Source organism: Corapipo altera, unplaced genomic scaffold (genome assembly GCF_003945725.1).
Source record: "Corapipo altera isolate COAL_440 unplaced genomic scaffold, ASM394572v1 68, whole genome shotgun sequence".
NCBI lineage: Eukaryota > Metazoa > Chordata > Aves > Passeriformes > Pipridae > Corapipo > Corapipo altera.
In genome coordinates, this window is record NW_020884919.1 from 5361854 (window position 1) to 5375220 (window position 13367).

The 13367-nt window shown below is 40.8% G+C and overlaps 1 protein-coding gene and 1 long non-coding RNA gene across 2 annotated transcripts in view; one reads left to right on the forward strand and one right to left on the reverse strand.

Moving 5' to 3' along the window:
* LOC113953324 (von Willebrand factor D and EGF domain-containing protein-like) overlaps positions 1-13367 on the forward strand; it is a 175189-nt gene that overhangs the window by 40582 nt on the left and 121240 nt on the right. The window contains 3 exon segments of the mRNA XM_027656358.1: positions 6444-6672; positions 9283-9380; positions 9382-9516. Coding sequence (XP_027512159.1) covers positions 6444-6672; positions 9283-9380; positions 9382-9516 — 462 coding nt within the window.
* Positions 5647-13367, reverse strand: part of LOC113953325 — a 40465-nt gene continuing 32744 nt past the window's right edge. The window contains exons 4-5 of the long non-coding RNA XR_003529842.1: positions 8008-8166; positions 5647-5831 (exon numbers count right to left, since the gene is read on the reverse strand). This is a non-coding gene — a long non-coding RNA (uncharacterized LOC113953325). The remainder of the gene's footprint in view (positions 5832-8007; positions 8167-13367) is intronic.

The following is a 13367-nucleotide window of genomic DNA, read 5'->3' on the forward strand; positions in this document are numbered from 1 at the left end:
TATTAAAAATACAGAGGAGTATTTAACAGCCAATATGGGAAAAACATACAAACATACATCAATTACAGAAATTTCAGCTTCTGAATTAAAATTACACAGGTTATATGCATACATCTGTATACATGTACATATGGGCAAGCCCCATGAGAGGCATAAACACTAAAAGGAAGTGCGACAGAACATAACACACCACTGTTATTGAAAATCTGCTCCACAGTCAGATAAAAGATCAATCTGTGGATTACAGCGGAGCAGCGCACGCTGCTGCCTGTAAAGCAAATGCCACACCACACTCACAACAAAGCCAGAAACAGGGCTGCAAATGCACTTTTTCCCCTCATTTACATGGGGGTAAAAAAGCATGAGTCATACTCTGCAATTTTAAGGAAAAATATCAATTAAGAACTTGATTATGCAAAGAGTAATTGATTCTGGAGCCAGCAATGATACTCCTGATACCACACACACGAGTCGGCTTCATTCCTTCTCAAACAAAGCTCATATTTTCAGCTTTGAGTAGTCAATTGCACACAGAAAACAATAAGCTAAAAAGAAAGGGATTAAAAACAGGATCACTACTGGAACAACTGCCATTATCAAACACTTGTGCTCTGAAACAGAGGATTCCTGGTACCATATTTCTTGAGAGGAGAGATTAATGCAAATGTTAAGTCACCGCTAACAAAAATCACTGCACACCCACTGCTGGGGTGGCAAAAACATTCAGGCACAGCACCAGGTCCTGTCAGCTCAAATTCAACCTCTCAGAGCAGCCATCGCTCTACTCTTGGTTTCCTCCCATCTTAAGGTAGCCCTTTGGTTCACTCCATTTCCTGCAGTCCTGTTGACAGGCATGGTAGAAGCCTTCAGTCACCTCTTGCCTTACCATGGAGGTCCACTGGTCCCAGGTGCTTGTCCTCATCAGCAGCTGAATGTGTTTTTCGAGAGGGAACTGCAGGAATGGGAGAATAATTTCACCTTTGCACATTAACAATCCCCAGCAACCCTTGGTTCAGGGGCTTCTGGATTCAGATATGGGTTGTATAACACTTTAAAGTAATTTGTCCCCCATGAGCCAGTCCTGTGACTGTAATTTTTGGCATACACAGTTCTGTAACAAGCTTTCCTACAGGTTAGTTACGGGTACAACGCTCTGTTTGGGAAATGCCCAGTAATATCTGCTTATGATAGTGCACCAATATTACTTCCAATGCCCTTCTTCAGAAATTTGATCCTCTAAATCAGCAAAACCATCTCCAAATCTTTATATGCTCTAAATACATGTACCACTGTATAAGTGTAACCACAGGGACATGTTACACAGTAAGGGCTGGTGTTTTCTCAACAGTTGCATTTTCAACAATACAAATTTACTTTTATATATATGTACTAGGCTCAAACATAGGTTTACATGCTAATCTTTGGTGTATAAAACAAGGTCATGTTAAAGCTCTCCAAATCTAACCTGCCTATGATGCTTAATATTTCAGCCTCTGGAGAAGGAGAAGGTTTATTTTTCCCATACTCAGCTTAATTCCCTCCTCTTTAACCTGTTGTAGAGCATTTTATACTCACAATAAAAACACAATATCTCAGCTGCATACTATTAATTTAGCATTTTGTTTCAATTTTTGCTTTGCTCTGGATCCAACCCTACTTTACTTTGCAATTGTTCTACGAATTTAAAAGAAAGTGACACTTTCAAGGTATTATTTCATCCGTAATTCTCTTTCTCACACATGTATGTGAATATTCCAAATCATAATGGTAGGTATGAAGAGGCTTTGTTTTCCTTATTTGTTTTTCAGACATACAAAAAGCCTCCTGTAGAAATTACAATTACAGCCTCTATTGTTCAGAGGCGTGTGCTTAAAAGAAAACACAAGACAGGCACCAGTTTAATTGCTACTACAGATATTCCTGACGTAAACTGTGGAGTTTGGGCTCAGATTGAAATAAAAAAAAAATATTTACTTTAACTTGCTACAAAGAAATTTAAAAAAAAAAAGGCAAAGTAAAGTTTTGAGTGGATAACAGATGCAAAATCACAATGCTTTAACTGCCAACCAGCAGCACACCAAAAAGCCTTCCATCTCCATCCAACTAAAACAATGCATTTCTCACATATGGTGCTACTTATTTTTAACAGCATAATTTCAGCAATACCCAAGTGACGAGAACAATCAAGCTTGATTTCTTTGTGCAATTATGAAGAACTGTAGTGTTCAATCAATCAAACTTGTTGATACTCCCAACTCCAACCTAATGGAAGGAGACATCATTGGATTAAACAATAATGGTTTGTCTCCTTGTTTTGGCAGAGGGAACAAATTTTATTTTTTTTTTATTTAGGTTTGCTAAACTGGAGTATTTAAATGATTAGCTGGTGACTAATTATGAATCAAAAATACTTAATGAATGCCTACCTGCCACATAGAGGTGTTGTGAAGACTAATTAGGTAAGGTTTACAAAATACTTTGAAGATTAAAAACACCACTTAACAATAATTGGATAAAGTATGCAAGGATACTAAAGAAACTTGGCAACAGCCTAAAATCTCCCTTTTGTGTTAGAGTTCTCCTTTGTGCAAGCTGTGTCACTGGATGCCTAAACTTGTGCAGTTTGCTCCTGTGTGAAGGCAGCTGTGTAATTCCTCTTCCTTTTGGAAATGCTGCTGAATTATGGTGTGAGATTCCCACAGCTTTACAACATCCTTAGAGCATCAGTAGCTGTAGGTATTGCAGATAAATGCTCTATCCTAAATGCCAATCATTTACTACCTCTATATTTAATTTTCTGGTTACTTTGCCCTATGACAGCTACAAAATTTAATGCTAATTTTACCACAGCTGGGACTCAAAAATTTTGGCTCTTTGAAACCTCTTCTCCTAGACTTTGTTTTTATAACTGTCTTCTAATTTACAGAGGCCTCATGCAGCAAATCCTTTCAGCTTGTGTGGGGCAACTTGCCTGACTCAGACGGACAGTATGCAGCTTGCAGAAGAAAATAAATTCATGTATGCCACAGAGCTGCCAGGAGAATAGAAATACCCAATCTATAACAAAATTCTTACTTGGCCAGCCTGTAATACTGCATTATAGCTTGTTACAATAACTTTCTGTCTCACAGTCTGACTATTCCTGGGTGCAAAATCTGTCAGAAGGGTTGATTATTGCTTGTAATTTGTGCACGTTACACAAGGAACTGTCTGGCTCATGCGATTTCAGTGCAGGATTTGCCAGGACAAATCCAGGGTACCGGAGATGCCAGCGGGGGGTTATCAGGAAGCCTGCACACAGTGCTGGGGCTGACGTCAGTGATGCTAATCCATACTTTCTCAAGCGCTGAAATGGCTCACAGACTTGTGGCGAGGATAAATACAGAGGGAGAAAATCACCCTCCTCTTATTTCAGCATTTTATTTTTCTTCCTCTCTGCGTTAACAAGGGATACAGACTCACTTTTATGTTTGGAATGCTTTTTGTCATTTTTCACAGCCAGAATGAACTCACATCTGTCTATTTATCTACATGGCCCACAGCACAGCAGATAGGTGGGTATCTCACTAATGAATTATCTTCTCAGCACTGCTTCAAGGCAGGGAAGTACTGTTACCATCTCAGCCACCTCCACCTCTGGTTGAGAGATAAGGAAGCCAGGTACACAGAGAGTAAGTGATTTATTTGCCCAAGGTCAGGCAGCAACCAGAGAAACTGAGGCACTGCCTGTGCCTGGCCAGAGGCAGCCCAACAGTCACACCCACAATGGATCAGCACTGACATGTTGGCTCCAGTGACATTGGTAAAGGCAGCATCACATGGACACAATAGCTTATTTTCAGCAGCAAAAGGTCAGTTACAGAAAATCCTGAGATTATTTTTTCAGTTTGCTGAGACACAGGTGTGAATGTGTCTTGACACCACAGGTAGTTTCAGGAGATCGAGTCACCTCAAAATGATGAAAATCACTATTCAGCATCCAAATATCAGTAGATGGTGGCAACAGCCTTTTGCAGGGATGTTAGGAGCACTGGGAATGCTTGCCATGGCAAGTGTGATGCCAGCATCCCTTCTCCTCCTCCTCCTCAGACAGTGAGTTCCAGTGCAGCCATGGAATCAGTAGGAGCAGAGGAGTGCTGTGGGAGGAATGGGTGGGCTCTGCTGTGTCTCCTTTCCAGACCATTTCTTTCAAGGATCTGTGAGCTTGTACACACCTATTGAGCTCCAGCACTCACTCCTCCCTGCTGTTCTGCTACCACAGCTCTTATTTTTCCTGTCTTGTGTGGTTCAAAACACCATCAGGGTGCACTAGCTAATACCTGCATTTTAGTGTAATTTCAAAAATAATGTTCCAATCCAGCAATCTTTACTCATACATGCAGAGACACTGCAGTTTGCACTTTCCTTGTGTCAGAGGAAATTCCAGGTGTAAATATCTCATCAAGAAGAGCATTAAACAGAGACCACTGAGCTCTAGTTCCCATCCTTCTGTCTGTTCCCATACATCTCCACTGGATATCGGTTATTTTGTTCTCCTGGGTCCTTTCAGTACAAGTGTATGCTCATAAATGTGCTTTGGAAACATGCTACTTCACCAGATCTCACACTCTAGGTCAAGAGTTCATCAGTATGCAACAAATTCCTGTCATCTGTATATTTCCCAGCTCAGAGAACATCTGTGTCCCTTAAAGCTGTAAATAAATAAATAGAACAAACCTCTTAAAAAGTTACACACAAAGTGACTTTTAAAGAAAGAAAGGGAAGGGATTGCCCTCAAATTCCACCTAAAAACATTTTCATGTCAATCCCCTCTTCTCCTTTGTTAGCACAATGACAGCACGCTGCTCCTCCCCAGGGACCAGCTACATTGTGTGAGCTCTGGTGCCTTCTGCAAGAGCACCAGGACACGAAACAGGAGAGCAGGGTCAGCCCCTCTGCTCGGCTGCTGCCACATTTCAGGGGGAAAAAACTTTGGGCAATTTCAGTGGTGTCTCTCTGGAGTCCTTGGTTTTAGAAGCCTGAAAATAATTAGATCCAAATGGAAATCAGACCATGTCATGCCATAAGCTTGATCTTCTTCAAACACCCTTCCTTTTGTGGGTGTGCACCCCCAGTCCCCTGACTCTGCATTCTGGCTCATGTGACTCCCAGATACAATTCAAACTGCAGGAGGGCACTGGTGCATGACTCAATAAATGTATCCTTTAACTTTCAGTGCTTCCTCTGCTGTCACAAACAACTTTTGATCTTAAAAGTGAAACAGCAAACCTGGACCAACAGGAAAAAATGGTGGGGTTGTTTTGGGGGTTTTTTTCAACGTGATTTATAGCCAAACATTCACACTGGGAGGAACCTGTTCCCCAGTTCAGACTGGTAGAGATGGTTCACTATCTCTGGTTGAAGAAATGCAAAATGAATGCAGCAGTCACACTCTGCTGAATAGGGCTGTCTGAGACTTAAATTATTGTCAGTATTTGGTAATAATTTTTGAACGTTAGCTCAAATACCTCTGTGCTTTGCATATTGGTAAATGCTAGGTAATGATGCAGAATAACGAGTCACCATTGTAATTGGTTTTGTATATTTAATAAGGCTCTGATTATATCTAATCTCCTCACTGAGGTACTTAAATTAAAGACAGCCTTGGAGAATCATGTTCCTTTAGTCAGTGGGAAGTGCAGGTACAGAGGGCAGCTGAGATTTGAGATGCCTGAACATCCCTCTGTAAGCTGGGAGAAGGAAATCAGTCTTAAACCACTTAGGACCAACTCCTTCTGCTTTGGGATTTCCTGCATTCAGGGTATTCAGGGAATTTGATAATAGATAAAAGCCTGAAAGTAAAAACAAAAAAGATAAATTATTATCGTGCATATACTGCACATGTGTTTTGTACATCCTGTATATTTGTCTCTCCTCAAGAATGAGTTAGAGGTTCAGGCCCCAAAGATGTGTCTAGTACCTGCTGTAAGGGTAGGGGAGGAGCTGCCAGGACCATGGCAGCTGAAACTGTAGCTGTTTTGTAGGCAGGTGATGAGGTGTGATGCTCTGAGCATCACCTGCTTCTTCAGGATGGTCCTAACACCTTCTTATCCCTCATGCTCTGTCAGCCTTTACTTTCCTCTGCCACAGATGTGTCCAGCCAGCTGATGTGACCCAAAGGCCCTCCCCAGGGAAGGGATCTGACCTGTTTATATACTTTCATCTTTTTCATACAAACCAACAAAAACCAGAGGAAAGTACTTTGAAATCCAGTTATTGTGTTCTTTGAGAGTTTTATCTGTGTAAAGTCACTTCTCTAAACTGAGCAAGACGTTTTCATCCCCACCTACACATCCTTTTCTCTGATCCTCTGGGTTCACCACACTAGATTCTTGGTTTTTAGTGATTTTCCGCGGAGTCTTACAGCCCTTGCTCCAAATGGGTTTTTTTGTGTGCATCCTCAGATGAACAAATGTGGGACACAAGCTCCAGTGTGGCTGTCACTGAAGTCTGAGTCCCTGCCAGTTCCTGGAGAGAGCAAGAGGCTCACAGCCTGTGCCACCTGGCAGGTCCTCTTTGGGGGCACCAGGGACTGCTGCTTGTTTCGGATACCTGTCGCCGTCAGGAACTGCGGGGAATTCTTTGTGTACCTCCTGCAGCCCACTCAAGGATGCATGGGCTACTGTGCTGAAGGTGAGGGGTGGTGAGGTATTTATCAATAAGATTACTTATGCCTCTCAGACTGGGTGTTCAAAGGTCCTGGTGCTGCAGTGCATGTCTCGGTGACCTTGTGAGTCAAGTGTCACTCCCGGTAAGACGCAGACCGTGTAGGAAATAAATCAGTGGCAGTCCAAGGTGTTCCTGAAGAATAGCTCTTATTACCAGTGCAAAATGTAATCTGGTGTGTATTACTGAAACGCTCTTTGCTTGGTTACAGCTCACATGTAACCTTTCCTGCTGTCTTTGGCTCCACTTTGGCTTGAAGTTGCAAAGCTAGAGAGTGGAAGCATCTCAGCTGTAGTGAAGCACTGTATCCAGGATACTGTCTCTAAGGTCTGTTCTTATCTTTAATAATCTAGTACCAACCCCCCCTCCAAAAAAAAAATAAAAGATAATAGATAATTCTGAAACTCTGTAAGAAAAAAAAAACAAACAAAAACCAAAAAACAAAACCCCACAAACTGATAACATCTTTTTCATGACATTTAAATAATTGTTCTCATCAGAAATAATTTTCAGCTTACTACAAGAGATGCATCCCCTGTTTGGTAGCTAGGAAACAAAGGAAAAGCAGAAAGGAATTGCTCATTCAGTTAAACCTTCTGAACTTTAGAGCATGTTCAGGTGCATATAGATTTCATCAGAAAAGCCACTTCTTTCTAAAAATGAAATTAATTACCTTTATACTTTCCTTTCAGTGTTTTGGACAGAGATATGACACATTGAGAAACTAGAGTTATCAGCTTTCAATGAGGCAAAATCCAAGCTTAAATAAATTTTAAAGAGAAAGATAACTATTTTCTTATCTTTATCAATATTTTAACATTCCCACATGAAGAAGAGGAAGGAAGAAAGGCTCAAAGAATATGAGATTAATTCACTATTTGAAATAAAAAAATCCATTAAAATAAATGAAACTGATTCTTTCTCAGAAATTACTTTTTAACAGAACAGAGTCATTTTTCAGTTTAAGCTTGGCTTTTTTATAAACTATAAGATTTCCACAACCCTTGTTCAAAGAACTTTTTGCCAGTACCTTTTGGGTGGTTAATTTTGCCCTTTCTGTTGATTCATACCTGTTTGGTGATGTAAATCTGCCTTTCATGAAAGAAAACTTATCCCTTCCCATGTATCCCAAACCACCGAACTGCTGCCTTTTCCTTACCACTGCTGTTGAAACTTTCACCTTTTTCCTCGACATTTCAGTGAGGGCCAGTCCTCCCGAGCCTTTTCTTGTCATTAGGATGTTTTTGCAGTATTATACATCGCATGGAAAGCACCCAAAATTTTTTACTGGGGGGATTTTACCTCAGTGTCTTAAATTCAGCTGTAAACTTTGCACCACAGGAGCCCCACGCAGCCCCAGAACCGGGTCCAGCTGGCATCGTCACGGCTCCGTGCAGGGGTCAATTCCCCAGCCCCTTCTGCTGGAGGCTCGGGAGCAGGACACTGGTCAGTGCTCCTGACCTGCAAAACAAAATGAATTTAAAGCTTCACAACTTGTCAGAAAAGACACAGCTGGGAAAAGCAGCATTTGTGCTTGCAATTCCGCTCACATTCTCCCATGAGCTGATCACCTAAGTCTGTCCTTCTAGGATAATTTCCTGCAGAAAGTCATGGTGTGAGCCACAGCTTGAGGCAGCTTTTCTTAGAAACAAAATAGAAAACTATATAAACAACAGGTCATTACTCATATTTAAAGTAACTTCTTTCTTTTTCTTTCCTCTTGTTATCTGCCCTGGACAGATGTTAACACATTGGTTCTCCATTCTGTTCATAACTTATTCTCTTGGGCTCCCATAATATTTTCTCCTCCAAAAATGTTACTTAATTTATCCTTTCAAGGCATCTGAACCAGCTTCATGTTCTGTTTGAGTCCTTGTCTCCAGAGATGAAAGAACATCCCCCTACGCTATTATACATCTTTTTGTTTCTACTTTCTAGGTGAGTTTAACAGGAAGAAAGGTTTCAGACTTCATTACCTGTTGAAGCCTGCAGAAAGCAGGCTGTATTTTTAGAGCAGTGACATTATTCTGGGCAGAGGGAAACTAAACTGAGCAGACCTGGCCTAGATACATCCCAAAGCAGCCTGGAAAGGATCTTCACAGCGTGGCAATATGGGCTGGATGCTCTCTGAGAGTCAGTTTACATCTGCAACATAACGATTTCTCATATCTCTTCTGTGCTTATTGCAAAACTTGGATCAAAAGGCTGCGCTTCAGGGAAATGCAAAGCTGATGGCCTTTGCCAGACTAATTAATTTGTATTAATCTGAGTGCTTCATTTCCACAAAATTTCTCTTACTGAAAAAAAAAAAAAAAAAAAAAAAAACCAAACAACACACACACATTAAAAAAAAGCAGGTCAAATATTACAGCAACAGTGGGTAGTGAGTACACAATTAGCAATTTTTGCATTTCACACGAAACCCATTTTCTCGCTTGCATGGTTCATAAATCACAGGAATATAAAATGTAACATTTCTCCCACCTTTAGTTATATTGACACCTTCGTGTGAGGTGAACAATTGTAACATTAAAATAACATTTTGTGTTACATCCTTCATTTGTTTCCCTCTTCCAGACAGACTCACAAGCCTGTCTTTGCAACCAGTGATAACTCCCGAGCTCGTGCAAGGTCGTGTCCACCTGAAGTGCACCTACAGCCACCCTCCCTCCAAGCCCCCCCCTGCAGTACGTGGTGCTCTGGTCACGCCTCTCCAGCCCTGGCAAGAGAGAGCAGATCCACCGGGAGACCACCCTGGAGTCGTTTTCCTACGTAGAGATGGACGGCACAAATCTCAGACTGGGAGACACGGTAATGCCACCCTGCCTTCAGCAAAAAGAGGTCAAACACTTGGGGGGACCAGATCCCTTTCTTAAATCTTTCCTGTGGTTTTATTAATGCTGCTCCTCACTCCTCATACTTGTAATTGCTGCACTAGAAAGTACTGAAACTGTTTCATAACAGGATTATTAAATAACATTAACCAGATTCAGGACCTGTAACATTTCTTTGAATTGCAGTAAATTCATGGAAGGTATTTTACTACTTTCCAAAGGCGACTTGAATATTTGCACTTACAGTACAGCTTTAATGCTATGAAGTTTGTATAAGTGATAGCTACATGTGCCTGAGCCAATTTTTGTTTGTTACTTTTCATATCTTGAAAGAGTGAGAATTTGCAGTAGAGGCAGGCTCAGCTATATGCACTCAGTAATTTTTATATCCATGGATCAGAGACACAATCACATCTTTTCACAGAAAAAAAAGGATAGCACATTTTAAAATAGAGGGAGGTTTACTTTATGGTCTTTTTCATGGTGTTCTGCCTCTCTGATTCCAAATTCTTGGTTCAATAGCACACTGAAAGATAGAGTTCATTACAAAACAATCTTTAAGAAGTATATTTGATGGCTTACACAGCAACACAGATCTAGTTTCAACAACAACAACAAAACAGAAACCAATACAAGATGTGAAAAAAATTGACTTGTGTATGAATTCATGGCCTTTCATGCTACAGAAACAAGACTTTTAAAGTTAAATTAGGTTCATAACTTTTATAGGCAGAGGGCCATTAGTGATGCTACAACAAACTGAAGAAATAAACAGGGATAATGGTCTTGTGTTAAAAGTAGGTTGGAAATAGTCTTGGCATTTTGCAGCTCTTCTTTGAGATCATGGAATCACAGAATGCCAGGCTGGAAGAGACTTCAAGATTCATCTGGTCCAAACTTTCTTGGTAAAAGCACAGTCTAGACAAGGTAAAAGCATTTCTCCTTGCTGAACTTCATGAGGGTCTTATTAGCCCTCTCTTCTAGCCTACCTGGGTCTTCCTGCATGTTGCTCTCCTTTCCAAAATGTCAAATTCCCCACTCACTTTGGTGTCCTTGGCAAACTCTGTCAGGATATTCTTGATCCCACCTTCCAGACCACTTATGAAGACATTAAACAGCACTGGGCCCAGTATCTCACTGCTCTGGTTGGCCTGGCTTATTCCCCAGTTGGTTTCAAGGGTGGGAGTGTTGCCACCTCAGACCCCATCCCTGAGTCCTTCAGTTCAATGTCCACCTCACCAAGTTGTCCAGACTGGTGCCAAAGATTCCCTTGCTTCTTCTAGACAGGTGAATCCCATCCTTCCCTAGATAGATGTTGAAGAAATTATTCTAAACTTTTTTCCAGTTCTTGAAAGGATAAGTCATTTATAACAGCAGCACAATCTAGATAGGATTGTTTTTGTCATTTCTTCTCATAATTATGCCTCCTGAGTTCAGAATCTGACTGATGATGCCCTCACATATTATGAGACAGATAATTCTGCCAGTTTAAGACAAGTTTGTGTTATGAAGAGATATTTTCATCAAAATAATTTCACTTGCAATCACTTCAAATCTAGTTTTAACAATCCTGAGGGATTCAGAGAAAATATGGTTCTGTTAACTAGTAGCATTGCCAAATCTTTATAAGACCATTTTTATTATATTAAGTTTTCAGTAAGCCCTTCTTTGTCCTCTGCTGAAACTACGTGTTTAATTTAGTGGGTTTAGTGAGACTAAAATGTTCTCTTCCTTGTTAGATTTCTTTAAAGGTCTTCATGGCCTATTTGACTAATTATAATTATTCATAAATCATCATGGGTAAAAACCAAGCGATGAAGCTTCAGCTGTAACTGAGAATTTGCTTTTACAGAATAAAGATTAAAAAAAACATTTCACCCTGTTTTCCATCCTAGTCTGGATGTCTAATAGGAGTCACAAAGGAGACGACTCTCCCCTCCAGTGGTGTAAATCTGAAGAAATTTAGCATTGCTAGGGCTACCCCAGAGGAAAGGTGATGGCACTAAAAGGAGAATCAAACCCTGAGTACCAAACTCCACTGCACAGAGGCAGCTGGCAACTTCCACCTGCCCATGAAAGATGCAGGTGGAAGACTATTCTCTCAGGTAGCATGAAAGAGAGGCCAGATTCCCCTGATAGAAGCCATATGAGAGAGGAGACAATGAACTGGGGGCACTTTCCAGTTCTGTTTCCCCTTCTCCATGCACAGCCCAGTGATATCATCCCCATGGCTGTGCGCTACCAGGGTGCACTGGTGGCAATCAGTGCAGAATTTGTTCACCAGGACACAGAATTTGCCCCCAAGGATGCAGAATTTGTAGTGTTTGAAAACTGCTTCCTTTTTTTAACCTTTTTAGCTCTTCACCTCTACCTGCATTTGGTCTCGACACATTCATGGCCTGAAATTGGCATCTTTGTTCATTTCTTGATAAAAAAACTACAGCGAAGCAAAAAGATATATTTTTTTAATCACCTAAAAGGTGATTGATATCTATGCTATTTTTTATTTGTAAAAAAGTCTCCAGGTAATAGGTCAGCCCCATAATAGGATAGCTATTGATATATTTTAATGCACAGTCAAACCTTAGAAAAGAGCTGAGATTTACCGGTCGACATTCCTGAACTTGTATTGACTAAACAGCCAGTTATTTTTTAATAGCCATCATGTGTCCTTTTTTTCCTCCCATCTTTGGGTTCCAATTTTGTTATTTCAGACAGTAATGTTGGCAGCATAATGTTCACGAAACTATTGCAGCCTTAAATAAATCTATAACATGCCACTATTTCTATATAAACTGTGTAAGAAGCCTACTCCATCTGATATGAAAATCCTGGCACTCCTAAGCCTTATTTATGTGATAGTGACAGAGGTCATTTCATTCCTCGAGGCACAGCCATCTATAAATTATAGTGGTGCACTGTGAGTAATGAGTTATGGTAAGAAAGAAAGGTGTTTAGAAGAAAACTGTGCAGATTTTGCTCAGCCCAGCAATCCAAAAGTTCACACAGTGAGGAGCAATTGTCACTGTACATAAACCATGATGCACATTGTAAAATAAGAATGTTTAAGCAAAACCAGCCTTTCTGAGCTCTGTGATAGAAGTGGCTGCTTTGCATGGAACTCTGCACAACCAAAGATAATGCCCCAGACAAAAAAACATTGTAAATTACTGCTTCAATATATAAAATAACTATTTTTACCCTCACAAGGGAAAGGGTGTGAAATTTCATGGTTTGGATTGGAAGAGACCGCAAAAATCTTCCAGTTCCAACTCCCCTGTCATGGGCAGAGACACCTTCCACTAGACTACACTGCTACAAGCCCCATCCAAAGTGGCCTTGAACACCTCCAGTCATGGGGAAAGAGATCCTACTATCCTATTGTTCTTGGTGCTAAAGCCAGATCTTGCAGAGCACTTACTCTTCATGTCTCAGGGAAATAGGATCTTTGTCTCATTACCAGCACTTCTAATAGAAGAGGTCCCAGTTCAGCTCATGGGAGAGAAGCTGCTGATCTCCTGCAGAAGCCCATACCAGATGAGAGACACAGTACATTTATTGCACTTAGCTTAGATGGAGAATCCCTAGAATATGGGCTCATAAATGTTAAAACATATTAAGTCTATATCTATGTATATCCTCAAGTGCTTAGAAGGCCATATTTAGGATTTGCCCCTTCTCCTTTCCCAAAAATAATAAGGTCCAAGCTTACAAACCCCCAGCCAGCACCAACACCCAGCATCTCTCCTCTTCAATTACTTCATGCTCTTGGCACAGCTCTCAAACTAACTCAGACTTTTCCACTTCACAGCTCATTCTGCACTGGCA